Source organism: Nicotiana tomentosiformis, chromosome 2, assembly GCF_000390325.3.
Source record: "Nicotiana tomentosiformis chromosome 2, ASM39032v3, whole genome shotgun sequence".
In the NCBI taxonomy this organism is placed as follows: domain Eukaryota; kingdom Viridiplantae; phylum Streptophyta; class Magnoliopsida; order Solanales; family Solanaceae; genus Nicotiana; species Nicotiana tomentosiformis.
Genome location: NC_090813.1, coordinates 76,311,274 through 76,334,277, shown reverse-complemented (window position 1 = coordinate 76,334,277; position 23,004 = coordinate 76,311,274). Strand labels below are relative to the sequence as shown.

The 23,004-nt window shown below is 35.1% G+C and overlaps 2 protein-coding genes across 4 annotated transcripts; one reads left to right on the top strand and one right to left on the bottom strand.

Moving 5' to 3' along the window:
• Positions 1–1,466: 1,466 nt before the first annotated feature.
• LOC104115403 (probable polyol transporter 4) lies at positions 1,467–4,488 on the top strand. Of its 3 annotated transcripts, none has more exons than XM_033661086.2 (2): positions 1,467–2,058; positions 2,762–4,488. In XM_033661086.2, the coding sequence occupies exons 1-2, from the start codon at positions 1,956–1,958 to the stop codon at positions 4,123–4,125; spliced, it is 1,467 nt and encodes a 488-aa protein (XP_033516977.1). In that variant the 5' UTR covers positions 1,467–1,955; the 3' UTR covers positions 4,126–4,488. The 3 variants fall into 3 exon arrangements, with proteins under 3 accessions (XP_033516977.1, XP_033516976.1, XP_033516978.1); XM_033661085.2 differs by having other exon boundaries at positions 1,469–2,054; XM_033661087.2 differs by lacking the exon at positions 1,467–2,058 and adding an exon at positions 2,087–2,661.
• Positions 4,489–6,250: 1,762 nt separating this feature from the next.
• Positions 6,251–8,180, bottom strand: LOC104115402 (uncharacterized). The gene has a single exon (XM_009626026.4). It carries the CDS (start codon positions 7,819–7,821, stop codon positions 6,451–6,453), a length of 1,371 nt encoding a protein of 456 aa, XP_009624321.1. The 5' UTR covers positions 7,822–8,180; the 3' UTR covers positions 6,251–6,450.
• Positions 8,181–23,004: the final 14,824 nt, after the last annotated feature.

Genomic DNA, 23,004 nt, shown 5'->3' with positions numbered 1-23,004 from the left:
TGAGAGAAAGATGGAACTTGATGAATTTCGGCCTCCACGGAGGCTTTGTGCTTGTGTTTTCCTCTCAAAACGTCCTCCCTCTCCAAAATAGGTTTAGGACCCCTTTTATACAAGTTGGGACCGTGTAGGATCGAAATAACCAAGTCCCAGGCGAAATAGGACACTTTCCCGTCTTGAGCGTCCAGGGCAGCGTGGGGCGCTCAAATTTCTTGGCTACTGTAAATTGCGCCACAGTGAGCGCCCCACGCTCGCTGTGGCCCTCAAATTTCACTTTTTGCGTTTTTGTCCCGATTTCGCTCCAATTCGCGCCCTTTCGTCCCAAATTGCATCCGAATGATCCCTACACATAGAAATACCAAAATTTAGCACAAATAATCATATTAAACATCTCAAATCGTCGAGACATGAGCAAAATGTGAGGCGATATATATCAAAATATGCATACATTAAGCCAATTATCAGATAATCAATAATGTCATCCATATTGAGTGTTCACTCAAAAGGGGTTTGGCTGGTTAAAAAACATATTGATTGGTAGAACAACAGTCATTTTTCTTTAGAAAAAAAAGATTTCAAGGAAATATAATTTTTTCGAAAAAAAAAAACTTCATAATATTAGTTAATATAGAATAATATCTTTCAGGAAAAAAGATATGTTAAAGATTAATATTAATATTAGAAACCGGATAGTGTTTTGATATTTTTTGAGTATTAAAGATTGATAATAATATTAAAGATTGACAAGAGTAGGTTGCTCTAGTGGTAAGCACCCTCCACTTACAATCAAGAAGTTGTGAGTTCGAGTTCTTGGAGGGAGATGAACTTACAATCTAGAGGTTGTGAGTTTGAGTCACCCCAAGAGGGGAACTGATATGAAATTAAAATTCAAAATAGTTATAAAGTCTAAAGAGTTGTTGTTGATATGAAATTAAAAGTCAAAATAGTTATAAAGACTAAAGAGAATGACTTACATCCATAGGTCAAGAAAGTCATTTTTCGCAATAAGTTTTCTCTGTAAAACGTGTTTAGCAATGAAATAGTCAAAGTGGAAGATTTTTTTTATTTTTTTATTTGTAACAAAGACTAAAATTAAATTTGTCTCTGAAAAATGACTTCCTTTTGTACTAAATATCAAAAGAGATCAGATTGCCTCAATGACATCGTTCTAACATTTTCTTAAGAAAAAAAGTAACAAATATCGAAACAAACACAAAATCAAGGCATTAAATGCATGTATCAATTTAATACAAAATCTGAGTCAAAATTCAAGAAAAAAATGGAAATAGTAAGTACTTCAATGACTCCCGCTTTGAAAAGCAAAACAGTTACTATTTCCCAAAAACAAAACTTATGTGTTTATGTTCTAAAGTACTCCGTACTCTGTAGTACTAGTAAACTTGTCTACCGACAAAATTTAAGGCAATCAAAATTTTTATTTTTGGTAATAACACAACTACACAAATTTGGTAGTATCCTTCTTTTCTTTGGTATGAGAAAATCCCCCTTCAAATCATAACAGTTCTTGTTTGTTTTTTTCCTTCCTCCTGCCGTAACAGACCAATAGGGTGGCGCTTTACATCATAGGAATTAGGAAAAACATCATTGACCCTTTGAAGCTGGAGTGTCAGACTCACATTGGTCCGAAGTTGGTATTTTCACAATCTTTCTTCTTCTTTCCTTAGATCTAGGAATCGTCTTTCCAACAGAAAGGAGGAGGAAACTGCAGATCCCAGATTTCACACATTAGAGATACAACTCTCTCTTTCTTCCTCCTCTTTTGTTCATATGATATGATCATATGAAACAAGGAGAAAAAATAATAAAACCCCAGAAAAAAAACATTTCTTTTTTATTTGATTAGTGTATAGAGAAATACATGGAGATGGGTATTCAAGAAAATGGGAATGGCGGTGTTCTGAAGTATAAGAGGATGGATTCTGATACAGTGGAAGAGGATGGTGTATTATGTGAAGAAAAAGGAAATGACAGCAGCAGAAAATATGTCTTGGTTTGTGCTATCTTTGCATCACTTAATTCTGTGCTCCTTGGATATGGTTGGTATATCTACTTCTTCTCCAAATAAATACTGCTTATTTTTTGTCCTGTCGGACAAGTGTGGGGTGCTCACGGAGCACCCTCCACTTCCAACTTTCAACTTCCGAGTTTGTGAGTTCCAGTCATCCAAGAGCAAGACACTGAGTTCTTGGAGTAAAGTGAGCCGAATCGGAAACAGCCTCTCTGCCCAGGTTAAGGGTAAAGTTTGCGTACAAACTACCCTCCCAGACCCCACTAGTGGGATTATGCTGGGTTGTTGTTGTTGTTGTTTTTGTCCTGTCGTGTTTTTCCCTTTTATCTGTTCCTTCAACATTTATATTAATTCTCTGCTTTACTATTGATTTGGCTGTGTACATTATATATCTTTTAAAAGGCATGTACTTAAAGTAACAAGATTCATTTATGTTGTGGATTAGGATTCCGTTTGAACTATGATAAGCTTGGAAATGAATCTTTTCCTTTTTGTGATAAGGGTCTAATGCTAGAGGACACTGGATTATGCTGGTATCTGCTCTTGGCAGTTCAAATGAGTGATTAGAGTTGTAATTTTTGCTGACTAGTGTTTTTGGGTTTAGCATTTTGATGCCATTTCTCCTTAATAGTTCGGTATAAAAGCCATTCCCTTTTTGTATATTGACCTCAATGTTTTAGTTGGTTATCTGTTTAATTGAAAGCTAGTATCTAATAGGAACAATTCCATTTACAGATGTTGGTGTTATGAGTGGAGCTATTATCTTTATTCAGCAAGATTTGAAAATTACTGAAGTGCAAGAAGAAGTCCTTGTCGGAATCCTAAGCATAATTTCGCTTTTGGGGAGTTTAGCAGGAGGAAAAACATCAGATGCCATTGGCAGGAAATGGACCATGGCTTTTGCAGCCATTGTGTTTCAATCTGGTGCTCTTATAATGGCTCTTGCTCCTAATTTCAGGGTGTTAATGATAGGCAGGTTTTTGGCTGGAATTGGTATTGGTTTTGGAGTTATGATTGCTCCTGTTTATATAGCTGAGATATCACCTACAGTTGCCAGGGGATCATTTACTTCTTTCCCTGAGATATTCATCAATCTTGGAATTCTTTTAGGTTATGTTTCGAATTATGCTTTTTCTGGTTTACCCCCCCATATAAATTGGAGAGTCATGCTTGGTGTGGGGATTCTCCCCTCAGTTTTTATTGGTATCGCGCTATTTGTTATTCCTGAATCTCCAAGATGGTTGGTGATGAAAAATCGGATTGATGAAGCGAGGGTGGTGCTATTAAAAACTAATGAAAATGCAAGTGAAGTGGAGGAGAGGTTAGCAGAAATTCAGCAAGCAGCAGGGCATGTTAATGCAGAGAAATATGAAGAGAAAGCCGTGTGGCGTGAACTGCTAAATCCTTCACCTGGTGTTCGAAGAATGCTGATTACAGGTTGCGGGATACAGTGCTTTCAACAGGTCACAGGTATAGATGCAACTGTGTATTATAGTCCAACAATTTTTAAGGACGCCGGAATTAAGGGTAACACTCAACTCTTAGCTGCAACTGTTGCTGTTGGGTTCACAAAAACAATATTCATTTTGATAGCCATATTTCTCATTGACAAAGTTGGTAGGAAACCTTTGTTATATGTCAGTACAATTGGTATGACTACTTGTCTGTTTGGTCTTGGCCTCACACTTTCTTTACTGGGGAATGGTTCAGTTGGTATCAAATTGGCAATTTTATGTGTATGTGGAAATGTAGCATTCTTTTCCGTGGGGATTGGTCCTATTTGTTGGGTCTTAACATCTGAAATCTTCCCTTTAAGACTTAGAGCCCAAGCATCAGCTCTTGGTGCAGTGGGGAGTAGAGTTAGTAGTGGTGTGGTTGCAATGTCTTATCTCTCAGTATCTCGTATGATTACTGTTGGAGGAACATTTTTTGTGTTTGCTGCTATATCAGCTCTATCTGTTGCTTTTGTTCATAAATGTGTTCCAGAAACAAAGGGGAAATCGCTGGAAGAAATCGAAATGATGTTCCAGAATGATAGGCCACATCAAGGTGGTGAATTGGAGCTTGAAGATGTCAAACATCTAATGCATATACAATGAAGAGGTATAAGATATCATAGTTTTAGCAGCAGTGAGAAGAAAGTTGGCATTTGCTCGCGAGACACTTATTAAACTTGCCAGCTTCAAAATATTTGTGAATTGTGAAGAGTTAATTGCATCACACAATAAGTTAAAGATATAAAAGAAAATTATACTCATTCGTCCTTAGGGCTGAAGCAGTCTTGTACCTTGATGACATTGGAATATTTGATATCGAGAAACTTAGAAGTAATACATAGACTTTCCTCCTCTTCCTCTTCTTCTTTTTCTTTTCCTTTTTTTTTTTAAAAAAACAATAGTGATATTGAACATCTGTATATAGGTTCAAATTGGTATTTTACAAAGACTTTTGTTGAACCACTATTTTCTTCTTCTGTTTCCATGGCATTATTGTGAGTTAGAGTGGATTACATTACCATATACCTCTGTGTTTACCCATAGGGATTAATGTTAGCCATGCAGTATTTCTCAAGAACAATGGTCTATGGTTTAACCTTATTTTCCCTTTGCCTTATCTTCCTTTCATCTTTCTGTTTTTCTTTAACAAAACGCGCAGAAATCTGAAGTTTCTGTCATGTAATGGTTAACTGGAAGATGAACAAGAGTGAATAAATGCTAAATAGCAAGTCAAAGTTTTGGTCAGTCCTCAATGGTAAAGGAATTAAATGTCCCGCCTTTTTCCATCTAAAATACTCATCCTCTTCTAACGTCTTTAAAGAATAATAGTAGCAATTATTTTGAGCATTCTGGAGATATTGAGTTGGAGGTATACCGAACAGATAGACCTGAAAATGAAAGCACTTAAAGGACCACATGCACTAATAAAAAGAAAAGGACTGATCATCAAAGTTTCACCAGCTAAAACATTAATACTCCTACCTTTTTTAGTCCTGCAAGTTGGGTAAATTATAGACTTTGTAACACCAAATACACCAATTTTGATCAGCAATGCAATTGGAGAGGTGAGTAAAAAACAGATAAAAAGACGAAAAGAGATTGGCCCAAGTATGGAGTAGTATCTACACAAAAGACAGCAGTCATGTGCAGCATATGCATTTCCTAAAGAAACTTTACCAACACTTAGCATTGTACCCTAACACTGCTTGAAATCCCAAATTGAGCAATTTCAGGAAAGTTTATTTAGCAATTGACCGCTAGATTAAGTATAGTTCGATCTCCATCTACATTTTTTTTTTTTGTTGCAAGGCAGAGATACGGAGAACCTCACATTCTAGTACCATGCGACCACAAAACTTAATCTCCTCTGGCCTCTTCAGAAAAACTCAGTTTAATGACATTATTGTAGTCTTGAGAGGATTAATATGAAGATCACTACAGGATACAAATTCAGTTATAATAAAGTAATGCAGGCAGTGAAAGCTCAATAATCAGTGTCAAGAAGCCATCAATTAGCAACTGTCAGACAGACTAGTCCTGGTCAAGGAGCAAAAGAAGCATCAAGAAAGTTAGGAGCTGCTGATTCTATATGTTTGGTGGTCACTTTACTTAAATTGATTTTACTAGATAGAGATGAAAGAAAATTTCCAAATGTTCTCCATAGTAATCTGCTTCTGATCAACAACATAATCTGCACCAACTAAGGAGATATATACGCTGAAGGTGGTTGGTTCACAAGATCTCCATGACCTTTCTGCACAACTACATTCACATGGAACTAACCAGATAAAATTATGAAATACTTTATTAGTTATTAGTGTAGTTTCTGTATAACTATTAGAGTAATTTCAGAAGAAACTTGCTGTCTGACCTATTCTCAGACAGGTAGTCTCCTACACAGATTTAGAGGGAAAAGTTTCACTTGCTTCCATAGAGCCAGCATAATTTCATGAACAACAATGCTAACAAACTCTGGACCAAAATTAAAAGGACAAGTGCTAATCAGTAGTAGCTCAAAGGTTTGATCAGTGTATAGGTGAACAGCCTTACAACACATATAGTGGTCCTGAATATTCACCATTTTACAGCCGCCCTCTCACCTTTGCTTCCAACTGCTCTTGTACCTTAGATATTAAGGACAACTGAAGTATTTGCCAAAGTCAAACAAAGAATCAAGATATTTATCCAATTAAAATGGTGTGCCAATAGAACTTCAGTCGCTGGGAACTTAGAAATAATTTTGCTTTTCTATCATGTATAATTTGCTAATCACATAGACAATCAAGTAGAATACATGGATCCTGCATTATTTCTGTACCACCTAATTTTCTGAAACACAACCTATGGAATGAACTGAGGTGGTCCATAATCCTATAATAATTAATGAAGAAAAAAACAAGTCGATAACTAATTGTTCGCGGCGTATACTTACAACTTTGCGGAGTAAGAATTGCAGAAAACACAACAATCTGACATTATATGTTGGATTATGCTTCCTTCTTCAACCTTAAGCCCTCTACTCTGTTTGTTCCAAAGATGCACAGCCAAACTTTGGCTCTGAATCTGCCGGAGTTTAGAGAGCAACCATTTTGAGTGAGTCTCGTTCCTTGGCCCAAGAAAGAGACTACCAATCCTACTCCAATCAACTGGATAAAAAGCCATTGGAGGCAAAACTGTGAAATTGTATCCATCCCTTCCACTTACCCTTGACACAACCCTTGAAACCAAGTAAGGACCATTATGTCCCCATTTATTCCCATCAAATGTAAGTGCAAATTCCTCAATGAACTTGTACAACAAAGGATGCCCCTTATCAAAAATCATTACAGCATTATTTAACCTGCTCCAATTTTTTGTTTCAACATCAATAGTTTGAGCCCCAATTACATTTCTTAGCTTCCCAAAACTTCTCAACAGTATAACATCTGTATCTAAATAAATCCCACCAAACTTGTACAATAAACCAAGTCTAAGCAAATTTGAGAGGTTCTGACCTATAGAAACTTCCCCTGGATCTATATTACCCTTCATTAAGCTATCAACCCAGGCTCGAGCCAATGTATTTTTAAACAAATAATAATAATCAGGTGAGATTGCAGTTACCCTTAATCCTTTCTCAAAGAAAGGCTTTAAAACTTGCATTCCCTTTGGTGAATCCATTGAAGTGGACATAACTACCAAACAGCCATTTGGATGTGTTTTGAATAAACTCTCAACAGCAAACTGTTCCCTTTCACCAAAAGATTCAATTGAAGAAATCCAAGTCATAAAAAACCTATACTTACAGGAAGTATTGGATGATTTAGCTCCAAAAAAAATTTTCATTCTCATTGAGAACTCATTAATTCTTGCCCCCGAACCAAGAACTTTCACCAAAGACTTCTTTTTTCGCCTTCTTCTAGGATGATAAGCCACTGAATTATATGTAAAACTCACAAAGTTTTGATTTTTGCGAGAAATTGTCAACTGGGTGTTTGTTTTTTGAAGTGGGGTTTCCTCTTTTACTGCATATATCACAGAAGATGAGAGTTTAGTTGAAGCAGATAAAGAAACCAACTTTCTTGATTTTCTGGCGACATTTTCAGTTAAAAAGTTAGAAATCTCCGGCGAGGAGTTGGCCGGAACTGGAACTTGAATGTAGAACACAGTGGAACTGTTGTAAGCTATGAGAAAAAGCAGAAAGCAAGAAACAATTGCATATAAGGACCTTTTAGTCAACTGGAAATTACAAAAATGGTGAAAAAACTGAGACAAACTAGAATTGATAGTTCTCTTTGTATTATTAATTACACTGTCCATTGTCTTTTCTTGGACATAAAAATGTGTAGTTTTTCATAGCTGATGTCTGAGGTATTGTTTAGCTGTGAGAAAGAGATGAAGGTGAAAGTTGAGGAAGTTGAAGAGTAATTTTTTAGTGATGGAGGCGGCAAAAAAAAGTGCAGGAAAATTGAAAGATGGTTTTTTAGTGGGTGTTGTGTTGTGTAGTGTGCACTTTGGAAAATTTTAGTGGTAAAAAAAGATTTTATTGGATGAAAAGTTCTTGGGGTTTGAGCCTCTTTTGTACTTTTGTGAAGTGAGGGAGAAAGAGAGAATGAGAATTAAATGTAGTGCAGTAGTAGAGTAGGTTGATTGGGTTCTTAGTCTTGGCAGTTGGTTTCCCCTCTGCCAGTCCTTTATGAAGAACTATATATAGCATCGGCTAGGGTGGACCGGCCCACATGGGCGATGGGCCTAAACGGTCCTAACCGGATAGGATCGGGACTGTGGGGTGGTGGGCCGGTTTCATAGGGAGGCCCGCGAGACCGGAACCGTTTAGGATTGGGACCGGCTCAGAAGTGGGCCGGTTCAAGCGGTCATAAACAGGCCCAACGGATAATTTTTTAAAAAAAATGACCGTTTGGCCATTTAAAAACTAGCCGTTTGGTCTGCCAAAATAGCCGTTGGCTATTTGTAAAATAGCCATTTAACCCCCCAAATTTTGTTTTAACCCCAAACTTTTTATAATTATACTTTTTTTCCTATTTTCAACTATAAATACCCCCTCATTCTTTCATTTTTCTCACAAAATCATCAATCTCTCTCAATCTCTCTATAATATTTTTCTATAATTGCTTACTTAATTGTTACAATTTGTGCAAAATTGTGAAGTTGGTGAATTGAAGTCTTCAAGTCTTCAACGATAATTATTTTTCAACAAGTTGTTCGTCAATTCGGTAAACTCGTTCCAACTCTTAAGTTTTAATATTATAGTTTTGTTTGTTTTATTTACTTTGCTTGATTAATTAAGATGACTTATTCCCTAAAAAATATTTAGTAAAAATAAGGAAAAATCCAAGAGTGGTGAATCTAGTGGCCAATCGGTTCCTCCTCCACTTCCCCCGGCTCCCCGGGCGAAACCTGTTACCCGTCCTACACCTGCTATTCTTGATAGCGATAATAGTTTATTACAATTTACCGAGAGTCAATTTTACCATAATATTGCCCCCGGTGAACAATTAAACTATGAATATATGAATGCTCTTTATGGTAATCCGACTATTGATGAAAATGATGATGAAGAAATAGATTTTGATGAAACGCAACGGGATGACGATACACCCACTAGTCCTGCTCCTAAAGTTAACCCAACTAATAATAATCCAAATGATCCCCCGTCTGACCCTCATGTTACTGCCCCTACTTTTTCTAGACAACCTTCTAAACGGGCAGAAACATCTCTTGTTTGGCTATTTTTTTACTCAACTAAGAGAGAAAAAAGGGCTAAGTGTAAAACTTGTGGCAAAGAGTTAGTTTTTAAATATGTTGGAAGCCGGGGGGGGGAGGGGACGGAAAGTTTGACTAGACACATATTACTACACCCTCAAGATAAAGCTAGATATTTTCGTATGAAAGCTTTGGCCGAGGGGACAAGTGCACCTAGTCAGGCTGACCTTAGTACCGGGTCAAATTAATTTCAACCGGGAATTAACACTGTTACCGGTGGTATTTTATATTATGATCCAAAAAAAGATCGGGAAGAATTAGCAAAAATGGTTACTGTTATGTGCTTACCCTATAGTTTTCCTTCTAACCCTCACTTTGTGCATTATATTAGAAAAGTTTATAATCCTACTTATAAAGGTTTTCCTCGCACAACAGTAAAGAGTGATATTTATAAATATAAACATGAATATGAACAATATTTGCGCTATTTATTTACTCATATAAATTGTCGTGTTGCTATTACAACTGATATTGGTAGAAGTGGTAATGACTGTGATTACCTTACTGTCACCTGTCATTGGATTTATGAGGATTGGATAATGCAAAAACGCATTATTGCTTATAGAATAATTAATTCACGTCACACAGACAGTTTATTTCTAGCACGATAACAGATATTTGTAGATATTTTTGCATTAGTGATAAAATAATGTCAGTTTCAATGGATAATGCTACTAGTAACACAAATGTTGTAGCCTTGCTTACCACTACACTAAGTCCGGCATTTAGTAATATTTTTCATGTTAGATGTATTTATCATATTTACCATTTAATTATGGGTGATGATATGCAAATTTTAAATGTTGAAATTGAAAAGGTTAAAATGGCTCTTAATTGGCTTTTTTATTCAAACCATAGAAGTAGACTTAGAGAATATTTTAAAAGATGCGATGAATTTGGCCTAAGAGAAAGAAAGGTTCCTAAACCTTGTCCAACTAGATAGAATTACATGTATGAAAGTTTAGTTGTTGCATATGAATATAGAAACCCCATAAACTCAACGTTTAATGCTCATGTAAGTGATGATGATGAACACCTTACAAATGCGGATTGAGCTAATGTTAAAATACTTGTAAATTTTTTAGAAAAATTTTATATTGCTACAAATAAATTTTCTGGGCAATATTATCCTACTATTTCTATCTGTTTAGTTTATATTGCAGAACTTGCAAATTTATTTGATCATTTTTCAGAGGGTGGGGAAATTTATCAACTTGCTATTAATTCCATATATTTTTTTCCTATTCCCCCTATTTATGGTGTTGCTGCATTGTTAAATCCTACTATGAAATTAGGAGGTCCTCAATTTTGGTATGAAACTGTTTATAATGATTTAACACTTGAAGATAAGAAGTTGTCTACACTTGCGGACGCAATAGCCTCAATTAAAATAAATGTTCAAACTATTTATAATGCTTATTAAGTTGCATTAGATCATGCTAGACCAAATGTTCCAACTCCTTCTTCTTCTAGTTCTCAATCATCTAAAAGAACTGCGGGAGTAAGAGCACTTAGTGCTTGGGCAGGGTTCAGGGGTTCTCAATGTTCCAGTACTAGTGATTTTTCACAACTAAATGAGCTTGAAGTTTATTTGTCACAGGGAATTGAGGAAGTGAATCCTGACAGCTCCTTTAATATTTTGGAATGGTGGAAGGACAAAGAAAAATACTTTCCGATTCTTTCAAGGATGGCCCGACACATTTTAATTATTCAAGCTTCAACAGTGGCATCAGAGAGCGCTTTCAGTCAAGCAAAACTTCAACTCGGTGATTATAGAGCATCTATGAGGGAGAGCTTGGAAAAATCAGTACTTTTCAGAGATTGGATCCGTTCGGAAAAAGAAATTTTGGACTTGCTGAATCACAACCAGAGGTAGACGAAACTTATGAAGAAATGCTAGCTGAACTTGCGGAGAATGATGCTTCGCCTGGAAGCGGTGATGACCAAGCTTCATTTCCGCAACCACCAACGGAAATTCCTCCGGACCTTGAAGGATTTATGAAATTTGTAAGAGATACCATGTAAATTAATATGTAACTTGTATTTTGGCACATCTTGATTAGTTTCTTTTTCTTCTCAATGGTGGTATTAGCATCTTGTTGTGCTCATTCAATAGGGGGGATGAAGACTAAGAAAGATATTGCCATGATTTTTTAATGCTATAATAAAAATATAACGCATTGCTTTGAATATCTCTTTACAATATTTTTGTCTTTTTATATACCTTAAGCTATACATATAGTATAATATAGTATATACTATACTCTCTCTCTCTCTCTCTCTCTCTCATATATATATATATATATATATATATATATATATATATATATATATATATATATATATATATATATATATACATAGTATATAAGCCATATTCGATAGTATACATCTTACGATATACTATATATATATTTTAATATAGTAAGATGTATATATATATAGATATCTTAAGATGTATATATAGTATATAAATTGAATATTAATGTATAAATCTTAAGATGGATATATAGTAAAATGAATATAGCTTATATATCTTAAGATATATATATAGTATAGTATAGTATATATATTATAACGCATTGCTTTGAATATTTCTTTACAATATTTTTGTCTTTAAATTTGAATTAAAAAATTTAGGTGACAATTCTATAATATAATTTACTAGGAATTGCTTAAAAATAGAAAGTTTTCGTTGGCCCACTGGGCCCGCTTAGGATCGTTTGGGCTCGCTTAGGCCCGGGACCGGCCCACTTAACACGGGACCGCTAGTTCGTGGTCCCGGTCCCGGACCGGTTCCAACGAGAAGCTCGAGAAGTCCGGGACCGCTTAGGACCGGCCCGCCTAGGACCGGACCACTTAGGACCGGACCCGCGAAGCCCACTTAGGACCGGGCCCGGCCCACATGCCACCCGTAGCATCGGCTCCTTACTGGCTTATTTCCCTTGTCATGCTTTTCAAAAACCACTATTGTTTTGTGGCTATTAATTTCCTATGGCTATCATTTATTTAATTATTTTCTATAACTATCTTTTCAGTTATTATAGAGTGTATTCGATGTATTCAAGTTACTGTATTCATAAATACAGTAGCAAAACTTGGCGGAAAATAGGGAAGTCCAGCTAACATAGATTGTATTCATATATATTCGCGAGTTGTATTCATGAATAAAGTAACGAAAATCTGCGAAAAAAAGGTCTCTCCGGTTATTTAAAAATGGTAAGTGAATCAATTAACATGATAGACTCCTAATATAACTCAACAAACTCAATTATACTTATTATAGTGACTTTTGACTGTTGTATTTAAATGTATTTAGATGTATTTTATTTCATTCAACAACGTTTTAAAATACACTAGTTGTTCTAGTTTTTGTTATGTATTCCAACTAAGTGTTTTCATATGTATTCTCAAGCCAATTGTATTCTGTTGTATGTATTTGCTGTTGAACTTGCAAATACATGTTCCGCTTGAGTGATTTGCAAATCGAAAGATTTCCCTTCGAAATTGAGTGTTTTGGTGGATATACCTCGGGTAACCCTCTTATGAGTTGTTGAATCAACCATTGGAGATGAAATTTCGAGTTTTCTGGTGAAAGCATAATAATGGTGATTATTTATAAAAAAATTAGTAAAGAGAAACAGAAGAAGCACAGTACCAGCAAAAATCTAACAACTTTAACACTTACCACAACTTTTTGGAGCAAAAAATATTGAAAATTGAGAGAGACAATTGAGATGAATCAGTGGAGAATCGTGGATATAAAATGGGGAAGAGACTGGCGTTGGGTGAGAGAGATAGTGGAGAGAGAGATCATGGAGAGATAAGTTGGATACTATACGGTGATCTTGTGAGAGAAAGAACATAAAGTAGGAAAGAGAAAAATATTACATAGCATATTTAATGGCTTAACGGTAGGAAGTGATCATAAATACATATTTTGTTATAAAAATTAAGAGGTAGCTATAGAAAATAATATTTTAAAAGGATATTTATTTATAATAAAGCAAAATTTCCTAAATAGAATGAGCAATTTCTTTTGGTTTTCTTTTCAGCTATTGCGGACTGCATTTTCCAATGAATATCTGAAAAGTTAATTTCCTTTACTCTTTTGGTCAAAGCAAGAGCAATTTGCAGTTTTGACTCTTCCCGCCAAAGTGATAATGGTATTAAACCTGTTTGGGATATAACTACCAATAATGTGGTTTAAAAAGTAAAATTTGTTATAAAATAAAGACCGTAAAGTAAAGACAAGTATAGAGAGAAACTGATATATTATTCAAACTTCAAATTTATGTACATAATGAACTGAATTCTCCTCTATTTATAGAAGAAAGGAAGCTGCTGTGTAAGCTGCTACTGCAAGCTGCTACTGTAAGCTGCTGTGCCAGATATAGATAATCTTCTATCATGGGTAATATTTATCCATAACGGAGTACCGAAAGAATAAGCTTCTTCAGGAGGCTTATTTCCAATAGAGTACTAAATAGATAAACATATTTTTGGCGGAGTCTCATATAGATAAACTTATTCAGGAAGCTTATTTACAACGGAGTACTAAATGAACATCCATAATATAATATATTCATAACACTCCCCCTTGGATGTTCTTTAAAAGATAATGTGCCTCGTTAAAACCTTACTAGGAAAAACCCAGTAGAAAAAATTCTAGTGAAGGAAAAAGAGTACACATATTTAGTAATACGCATTGCTAACTGCCTCATTAAAAACCTTATAAGGAAAACCCTGTGGGAAAAAATCTTAATAAGGAAAAAAGAGTACATCGCGTATTTTACTCCCCCTGATGAAAACTTTGTTTCAAATATTTAAGTCTCCGCATTCCAATCTTGTATACCATCTTCTCAAAAGTTGAAGTTGGTAAAGATTTGGTGAATAAATCTGTCGGATTGTCACTTGAACGGATTTGTTGCACATCAGTGTCATCATTTTTCTGAAGATCGTGTGTGTAGAATAATTTTAGTGAAATGTGCTTCGTTCTATCTCCTTTTATAAATCATCCCTTCAATTGGGCTATGCATGCATCATTGTCTTCGTATAAAATTGTGGGTCTTTTCTCACATTCCAAACCACATTTTTCTCGAATAAAATGAATTATTGATCTCAACCATACGCATTCCCTACTTGCTTCATGAATAGCTATTATTTCAGCATGATTTGAAGAAGTAGCAACAATAGATTATTTTGTGAAGCGCCATGATATGATAGTACCTCCACATGTAAACACGTACCCGGTTTGAGATCTAGCTTTATGGGGATCAGATAAATAACCTGCATCTGCATAACCAATAAGATCTGCACTATCTTTGTTAGCATAAAATAAACTCATATCAAGAGTTCCCTTTAAATATCGCAATATATGCTTAATCCCATTCCAATGTCTCCGTGTAGGAGAAGAGCTATATCTTGCTAGTAAATTAATAGAAAATACTATGTCAGGCCTTGTAGCATTAGCAAGATACATAAGTGCACAAATTGCACTGAGATAGGGTGTTTCAGGACCCATGAGTTCCTCATCCTCTTCTGGAGGTCGGAACGGGTCCTTATTCACTTCAAGTGATCGAACAACCATTGGTGTACTCAATGGGTGCGCTTTGTCCATGTAAAAGCGTTTTAAGACCCTTTCTGTATAGGCAGATTGATGGATAAAGATCCCGTCTGCTAAATGTTCAATTTGCAGACCAAGACAAAGTTTTGTCTTCCCGAGATCTTTCATCTCAAATTCTTTCTTAAGATATTCAGTTGCCTTTTGGAGCTCTTCTAAAGTTCCAACAAGATTTATGTCATAAACATAAACAGCAAGTATAACAAATTCTGAAGCCATTTTCTTTATAAAAATACATGGACAAATAATATCATTTATGTAACCCTCTTTCAGCAAATATTCACTGAGACAATTATACCACATGCGCCCAGATTACTTTAAACCGTACAAAGATCTTTGTAATCTGATTGAGTACATTTTTCGAGATTTTGAATATGCCTTAGGCATTTTAAATCCTTCAGGGATTTTTAGGTAAATTTCATTATCAAGTGACCCGTACAGATAAGCTGTAACCACATCCATTAGATGTATTTCAAGCCTTTCACGTAAGGCTAAACTGATGAGATATCGAAATGTTATGGCATCCATAACGGGTGAATATGTTTCTTCATAATCGACTCCAGGTCGTTGTGAGAATCCTTGTGCGACAAGGCGAGCCTTGTATCTTTCAACTTCATTTTGCTCATTCCTTTTTCGCACAAAAACCCATTTATGACCAACTGGTTTTATACCAGCAGGTGTTTGGACTACTGGTCCAAAGACCTCTCTTTTAGCAAGTGCGTTCAATTCTGATTGAATTGCCCCTTGCCATTTTGGCCAATCAGATCTTTGTTGACATTCTTCGACAGATCGGGGTTCAAAATCCTCACTATCTTGCATAATGTTAAGTGCAACATTATATGCAAAAATATTATCCACCACTATTTCAGATCGATTTAAATTAATCCCATCGCTCACTTGAGTCTCAGGTTTATTGATTTCTTCAGGAATCTCATAACTAATCAGATCTTGGGTCTCTACAGGAGATCCCTTCATAATATCATTTTGATCATTTGTCAATTTTCTTTTTCTAGGATTTCGATCCTTAGAACCCATAGGCCTACCACGCTTCAGGCGTGCTTTAGGTTCACTACCTCTCATGCTAATAGTTGGTCCTACTGGGACATCAATTCGGATAGGTACATTCTCTGCAGAGATATGTGACTTAGTTATTCTTTTCAAATCAGTAAATGCGTCTGGCATTTGATTTGCTATATTCTGTAAATGGATGATCTTCTGGACCTCCTGATTACATATAGGGGTACGTGGATCAAAGTGAGATAATGATGAAACTTTTCACACAATTTCTCTTTTGATTTCTTTTTTCTCTCCCCCTAATTGTGGGAAATTTGTTTCATCAAATTGACAATCTGCAAATCGAGCAGTAAATAAATCTCCCGTCAATGGTTCAAGATAGAGAATAATAGAGGGTGATTCAAACCCAATATATATTCCTAACCTTCTTTGGGGGCCCATCTTACTGCGCTGTGGTGGTGCTACTGGCACATATACAGCACATCCAAAAATTCGTAGATGGGCAATATTTGGTTCATGACCAAAAACTAATTGTGACGGAGAATATTTATTATAATGTGTTGGTCTGAGACGGATAAGTGACACTGCGTGTAAGATAGCATGGCCCCAAACAGTAGTGGGCAATTTTGTTTTTATAAATAGTGGTCTTGCTATCAATTGCAGTCGTTTAATAAATGACTCTGCAAGGCCATTTTGAGTATGAACATAAGCTACCGTATGTTCAACTTTTATCCCAACTGATAGACAGTAATCATCAAAAGCTTGAGATGAGAATTCTCCAGCATTATCAAGGCGAATAGCCTTTATAGGATAATCTGGGAATTGTGTCCTTAATCGAATTATTTGGGCTAATAACTTTGCAAACGCCAGGTTGCGAGATGATAATAGGCACACATGAGACCATCTTGAAGATGCATCTATTAGGACCATAAAATATCTAAACAACCCACTTGGTGGGTGAATAGGTCCACATATATTCCCATGTATACATTCTAAGAAGGTAGGGGACTCAATGCCAACCTTCATTGGTGATGGTCTAGTGATCATTTTGCCTTGATAACAAGCATCACAAGAGAATTCATTATTTGTAAGAATCTTCAGGTTCTTTAATGGATGCCCACTCGAATTTTCAGTAATTCGTCTCATCATTATTGATCCAGGATGACCCAAACGGCCATGCTAAAGCACAAAAGTATTTGAATCAGTAAACTTCTGGTTTACGATAGAGTGTGCTTCAATTGTACTAATCTTTGAATAATATAAGCCAGAAGATAAAGTTGGTAACTTTTCTACAATGCATTTCTGGCCAGAAATATTCATTGTAATACAAAGATATTCCACATTCATTTCATCTATTGTCTCAACATGATACCCATTTCGGCGGATATCTATAAAACTCAACAAGTTTCTTCGGGACTTGGAGGAGTACAATGCATTATCGATAATAAGTTTTGTTCCCTTAGACAGAAATACAATAGCTCTTCCGGAGCCTTCAATCAAACTTATATTACCAAAAATTGTAGAAACATTTGCTTTTTCCTTATGCAAATAAGAAAAGTATTTCTGATCTTTGAATATCGCATGAGTTGTTCCACTATCAACTACACAAATATCTTCATGATTGGTCTTTGATCCAAACATAATTTGAGGATTATCCATATTCTTCAAAATGACATAAACAAAATAACTATGATAGTAAACATTATAACTTTTATTTATGTACAACAATTACATAACTATACTATCTACTACAAATAATAGAAATTAAAATATTTACATCTCTACAGATTCACTACCGATCACATGACTTGTTTCTCCTTCTGGGAGTGCAAAGTAACCAGCTACATCCAAATGCATGAAGTCTAAATTATCTTCAGAAATAAAATTTGCTTCAGCATTTTTCTCTGTCTTCTTCAGGGAAGCTTGATATAGCTCAACCAGGTGCTTTGGCGTACGACATGTACGTGACCAGTGCCCTTTTCCTCCACATCTATAGCATGCATTTTCTGGCTTTGCTGCTTGCACCGCTTCATGCTTTTGTTCCTTTCTTTTCCACTGCTGGTGGTGAGGAGGGTTCTTTGGTGCATTATTATTACCACGATTAGAGTTTTCTCCCCGACCACGGCCATGACCACGACTGGGGCCACGTCCTCTTCCACGTTTAGCTTGGTAGAAGTTCGTCTCATTCACTTCAGGGAATGGACAAGAACCAGTAGGTCGGCTTTCATGGTTTTTCATTAATAGCCTATTATGTTGCTCGGCTACAAGAAGATGTGAGATAAGTTCAGAATACTTTTTGAATCCCATCTCTCGATATTGCTGCTGCAGGAGCATATTCGAGGCATGAAAAGTGGTGAAAGTTTTCTCCAACATATCATGATCAGTAATATTATCACCACATAGTTTCAATTGGGAAATAATTCTGAACATAGCAGAATTATACTCACTGATAGATTTAAAATCTTGTAGCTTTAGATGAGTCCAATCATAACATGCCTGTGGAAGAACAACCATCTTCAGGTGGTCATATCTATCTTTCAAATTACTCCACAGTATGACTGGATCTTTAACAGTAAGATATTCCGTTTTTAGGCCCTCATCAAGGTGATGGCGTAGGAATATCATTGCTTTGGCACGGTCTTGGTTTGATGCCTGATTTTTATCTTTGATGGTGTTTGCCAGACCCATCGCATCAAGATGAATTTCGGCATCAAGCACCCAAGACATGTAGCTTTTGCCCGATATATCCAGGACTACAAACTCAAGTTTAGAAAGATTTGACATTATTTAGAAAAAGAAAGTTCGTACCTCTGATACTTTCAAAGTATTTGCTCGAGATGGCAGAGTCTCGTGCTGATAACGTGTTATAAAATAAAGTCTGTAAAGTAAAGACAAGTATAGAGAGAAACTGATATATTATTCAAACTTCAAACTTATATACATAATGAACTGAATTCTCCTCTACTTATAGAAGAAAGGAAGCTGCTACTGTAAGCTGCTATGTAAGCTGCTTGTAAGCTGCTGCTACAAGCTGCTGTGTAAGCTGCTGCTCTAAACTGTTGTGCCAGATATAGATAATCTTCTATCATGGGTAATATTTATCCATAACGGAGTACCGAAAGGATAAGCTTCTTCAGGAGGCTTATTTCCAATAGAGTACTAAATAAATAAATATATTTATGGCGGAGTCTCATATGGATAAACTTCTTCAGGAAGATTATTTACAACGGAGTACTAAATGAACATCCATAATATAATATATTCATAACAAAATTTCTTTTGTAAGTCTTAACAAGCACACAAGAGTATTAAAAAGAGCAAGGGAGATCCCCTTGTTGCATAGCTCATGTAGTTCTATGTGACGCACAATAAGTAATCTCACTATCGGATACCGTTGCGGCCAAACACATACGCAAATATATGCGATCGTCAAGTAATAAAGTGATTAGAAGTCGAATGTCGAACCCACGAGGACTTGTTATCAACTATTAACTAGATCAGACTATCCTAATTATCTAAACAAGGATTAAACCTAGAAATTATGATGCTAAAGTAATTAAATTAAAAATAAAATAAATAACGAACTCTGAACAAAGGAAGAACAAATTTTTATGTCATCAATGTAATGAAAACGATCCAGGGTTATGGCCTTATGGGCTATCTAGCATTCCTATTGTATTCTTCAATTGAATTGACTAACTAATTTATCTAGCTTATTGGTTGACAAGGTTAATATTGCTCATAAGAATCTGTCGAATTCTTACTCGCTTATTCAAGCTAACATAACGCCTATATGTCTATGGAGTTAGAATCAACAAGAACACATTTATAATTCATGTACATCAACCAAGCAAGGTAATTAGGTATATGTCTATCCTAATCGCGAATCCATTCCCCGACGCCCAGGTTCAAGAACTTGCTCTACTCAATCCTATATGCAATCTAGAATTCTTACTTTCGAGTTTAACCCTATATTCGTAAGTAGTATTCAATTGGTGATCAAGCAATCAAATAATTAAACGTAAGCCTAAATAAATAAACCAATATGATAATCAAGAAACCAAAATCAATATCCAAATAACAATAGCCATGAAAGAACCACAACCCTAGAACGTGAAATTTAGCTCCACATAGACATGGTAGCCAAACAACAAATCATACAGAGAAATATAATTACTAACTTTGGCAGAAGAAAGATGAAACCCGGCCTCCACGGCGGCTATGTGCTCTCCTTTGGTCAAAAGTTACTTAAAAAAATGTCTTCCTTCTCCAAAATAGGTTTAGGACCCCTTTCATACGAGTTGGGACCGTATAGGACCGAAATAATCAAGTCGCAGGCGAAATAGGACAAATCCCGTAATGCAGGTCCATGCGGTAAATCCAGTAACGTTTCCGCCTAACTTTTGCTTTCAAGTTTCTTTGCTTTTTCTTTCTTTGTCTGCAATTGTCTTCAATTTTCTCTACTTAATGCTCTTCATAATCACATAATTAATGATCCCACATTTGTAGTGTATAAATTACACATTAAAATATTTACTTTGCTCCTTAATTTTATCTTCAAAGTATCTACATATAAAATAAACTCAATTAAGCATAAATATAATACAATTTAGCATTAGAGCATCAAAATGTAAGGTAAGTACAACAACAACAACCCAGTATAATCTCACTAGTGAGGTCTGGGGAGGGTAGTGTGTACGCAGACCTTACCCCTACCCTGGGGTAGAGAGACTGTTTCCAATAGACCATCGGCATCCTTCCCTCCAAGAACTCCCCACCTTGCTCTTGGGGTGACTTGAACTCACAACCTCTTGGTTGGAAGTGGAGGGTGCTTACCATCAGAGCAACCCACCTTGTCAATGTAAGGTAAGTAATGCACTAAAAATATGAAATTATAGCCAAACATTATACACTCTTGTCCCAATGTTGTCATCGTATGTTTTCATGAGTAACAGACATTGTACAAGATTTTGACATTATAACGCGCAACATAAACACGTAAAAAATCATTATAATTTTAAAAGTATAGTGAGTGCCGTGCTAAGAATCTTAAATATTAAAATCGTCAAATTTATATCCTAAATTCACCTTTGTGCCCTAAACCTTCTCTCATATGCTTTGTTTGTGTTTTGTGTGGTGAGATTCAACTTTGGTTAGCATAATCTTGGAAGGTTTTCTTTGATTGTGACATCATATGGAACAGTTTGTTAACTGTTTTCCATGTGAATGTCTTGTGCTAGAAACATATTCTCAAGAGTATTTTGTGTAACCATTATTGTGTATCTAATGAACTGTCGAAGCAAATATTGGAACTTCTCCCTCTTCAACATTTCAAATGATAACAGAATTTTTCTCTTTTAGTTTCTCGCCTGCACTAGTGTTTGATACCTGCATTAGAGCGCGATTAAATCCGATTTACACCAAAAAATTTTACATTGGAATAAAACGCTCTTTAACAGGATCTAATGTGCTGGATACTGGGTTTTCGTTAAGTAAATTGTTTATTAAAATGCAGATTCTTTATATTTTCACAATATCAATACCTATAAAGACCCAGAACTGTTGACAGAAACTCGAAATGTCCCATGTGAAAACCCAAATTAGAAAACAGTAACTGTTCTCACTTTTCATAATTGATAGGTCGATCTTACCAGGAAGATGGATCCAGTAATAATAATGCCCTTTTTCTAAAAAAAGCATAGACATATTTAAAACGTTTCAAATGAACGGCAAATCGTTAAGATAGCTATTATTGATTTAGAGAGCTTTTTCCTCGAGAAAATATGTTTTCACGTGAAACATTTTCTTTTTAGTAAGTTCCAAAAAGAGTAGTAATACTTTTACATATTTAGTAATAATTTAACTTTAATTTTTTACTTTTATCTTTAATGAGATAATTTTTAACCACACAAATTTTTACGGTTTGTTTTAGATCACAAATTTTAAAAGTTTTTCTTTATTTCTTAAACGTCGTCTCTAGTCAAACACCTTCACATAAATTGTGACGGATGGAGTACTACATTGTTTCATCAAAAAATAAAAGCCTAGTTAATAATTATGCTGATGAAATGTTTTGTACGTGAGGCCAGTAAAGCCTAGTTTATATTTCAATATAAATTCAATATATCATATTCCTTATGGGAAAAAAAAAAAAAAAAAAATTTTCGTTCCTCATCTTACTTTTTTTTTTTTCTTGTTTCCCTTTAGGAAGGAAGATATGGTGGTCCGGTGGACAGTTTAAATGATTGAACTATCCAACATTTCATTAGAAAATATCACCTTATAAATTATCATAATATAGGTGTTTACTTACCGAAAATTACAAATTAGATTCATTGAAAGGAAATTGGTGCCTTTATTTCTTCGAAACAAAATAAAATCTTCTTGTGACATATATTACTTTTTGTTTACCTACCTCACTATAAGTTCCAATTAGAAATTTATATTGCTAAAAAATTCACAAGAAATAGGATGAAATTGTAATCTACTAATAACATTTAATTTAGTATCCTTCGTTGTTTATTATTATTATTGGCCAGTGGATGGTGAAGTTGTGTATTTAATAAATCATGGTTAATCAGTTTCCCCAGTTAATCCATAATTAATTGCATTTTATTGTTTGACCCAAAAAAAAATCATCCCTGTTGACATAACAACTAATTTCGAGTATAAATATTATTTTACAACGATTGAATGATAAAATTATATTTTCGCAAACTATAACAATGAAAAAAGAGACTATATGCAAGACAAGAATTACAAATAGAGAGTAGAGAAATAACGTTACGTATTCTCAAACACTAAGGAACATGATTTACAACTATCTAGATTAAAGAGGGAAAATAACGATCTACATTCAAAAATACAAGAAAGAAGAAAGGAAAAGAGAATTGAATAATAGTTTATGAAAAATAATGGATTTAGTTGGACACATCGAAAATAAAGTGATCCGCTATGCTATTAGGTACTAATTAGTACTATTTGTTATCTCCACTTATACAAGTACCAAATAACCCTGTTTAGTATTTTACCTTAGATATTTCATAATTTTTATACACTTTATTCATTATTTGGCTACGCCC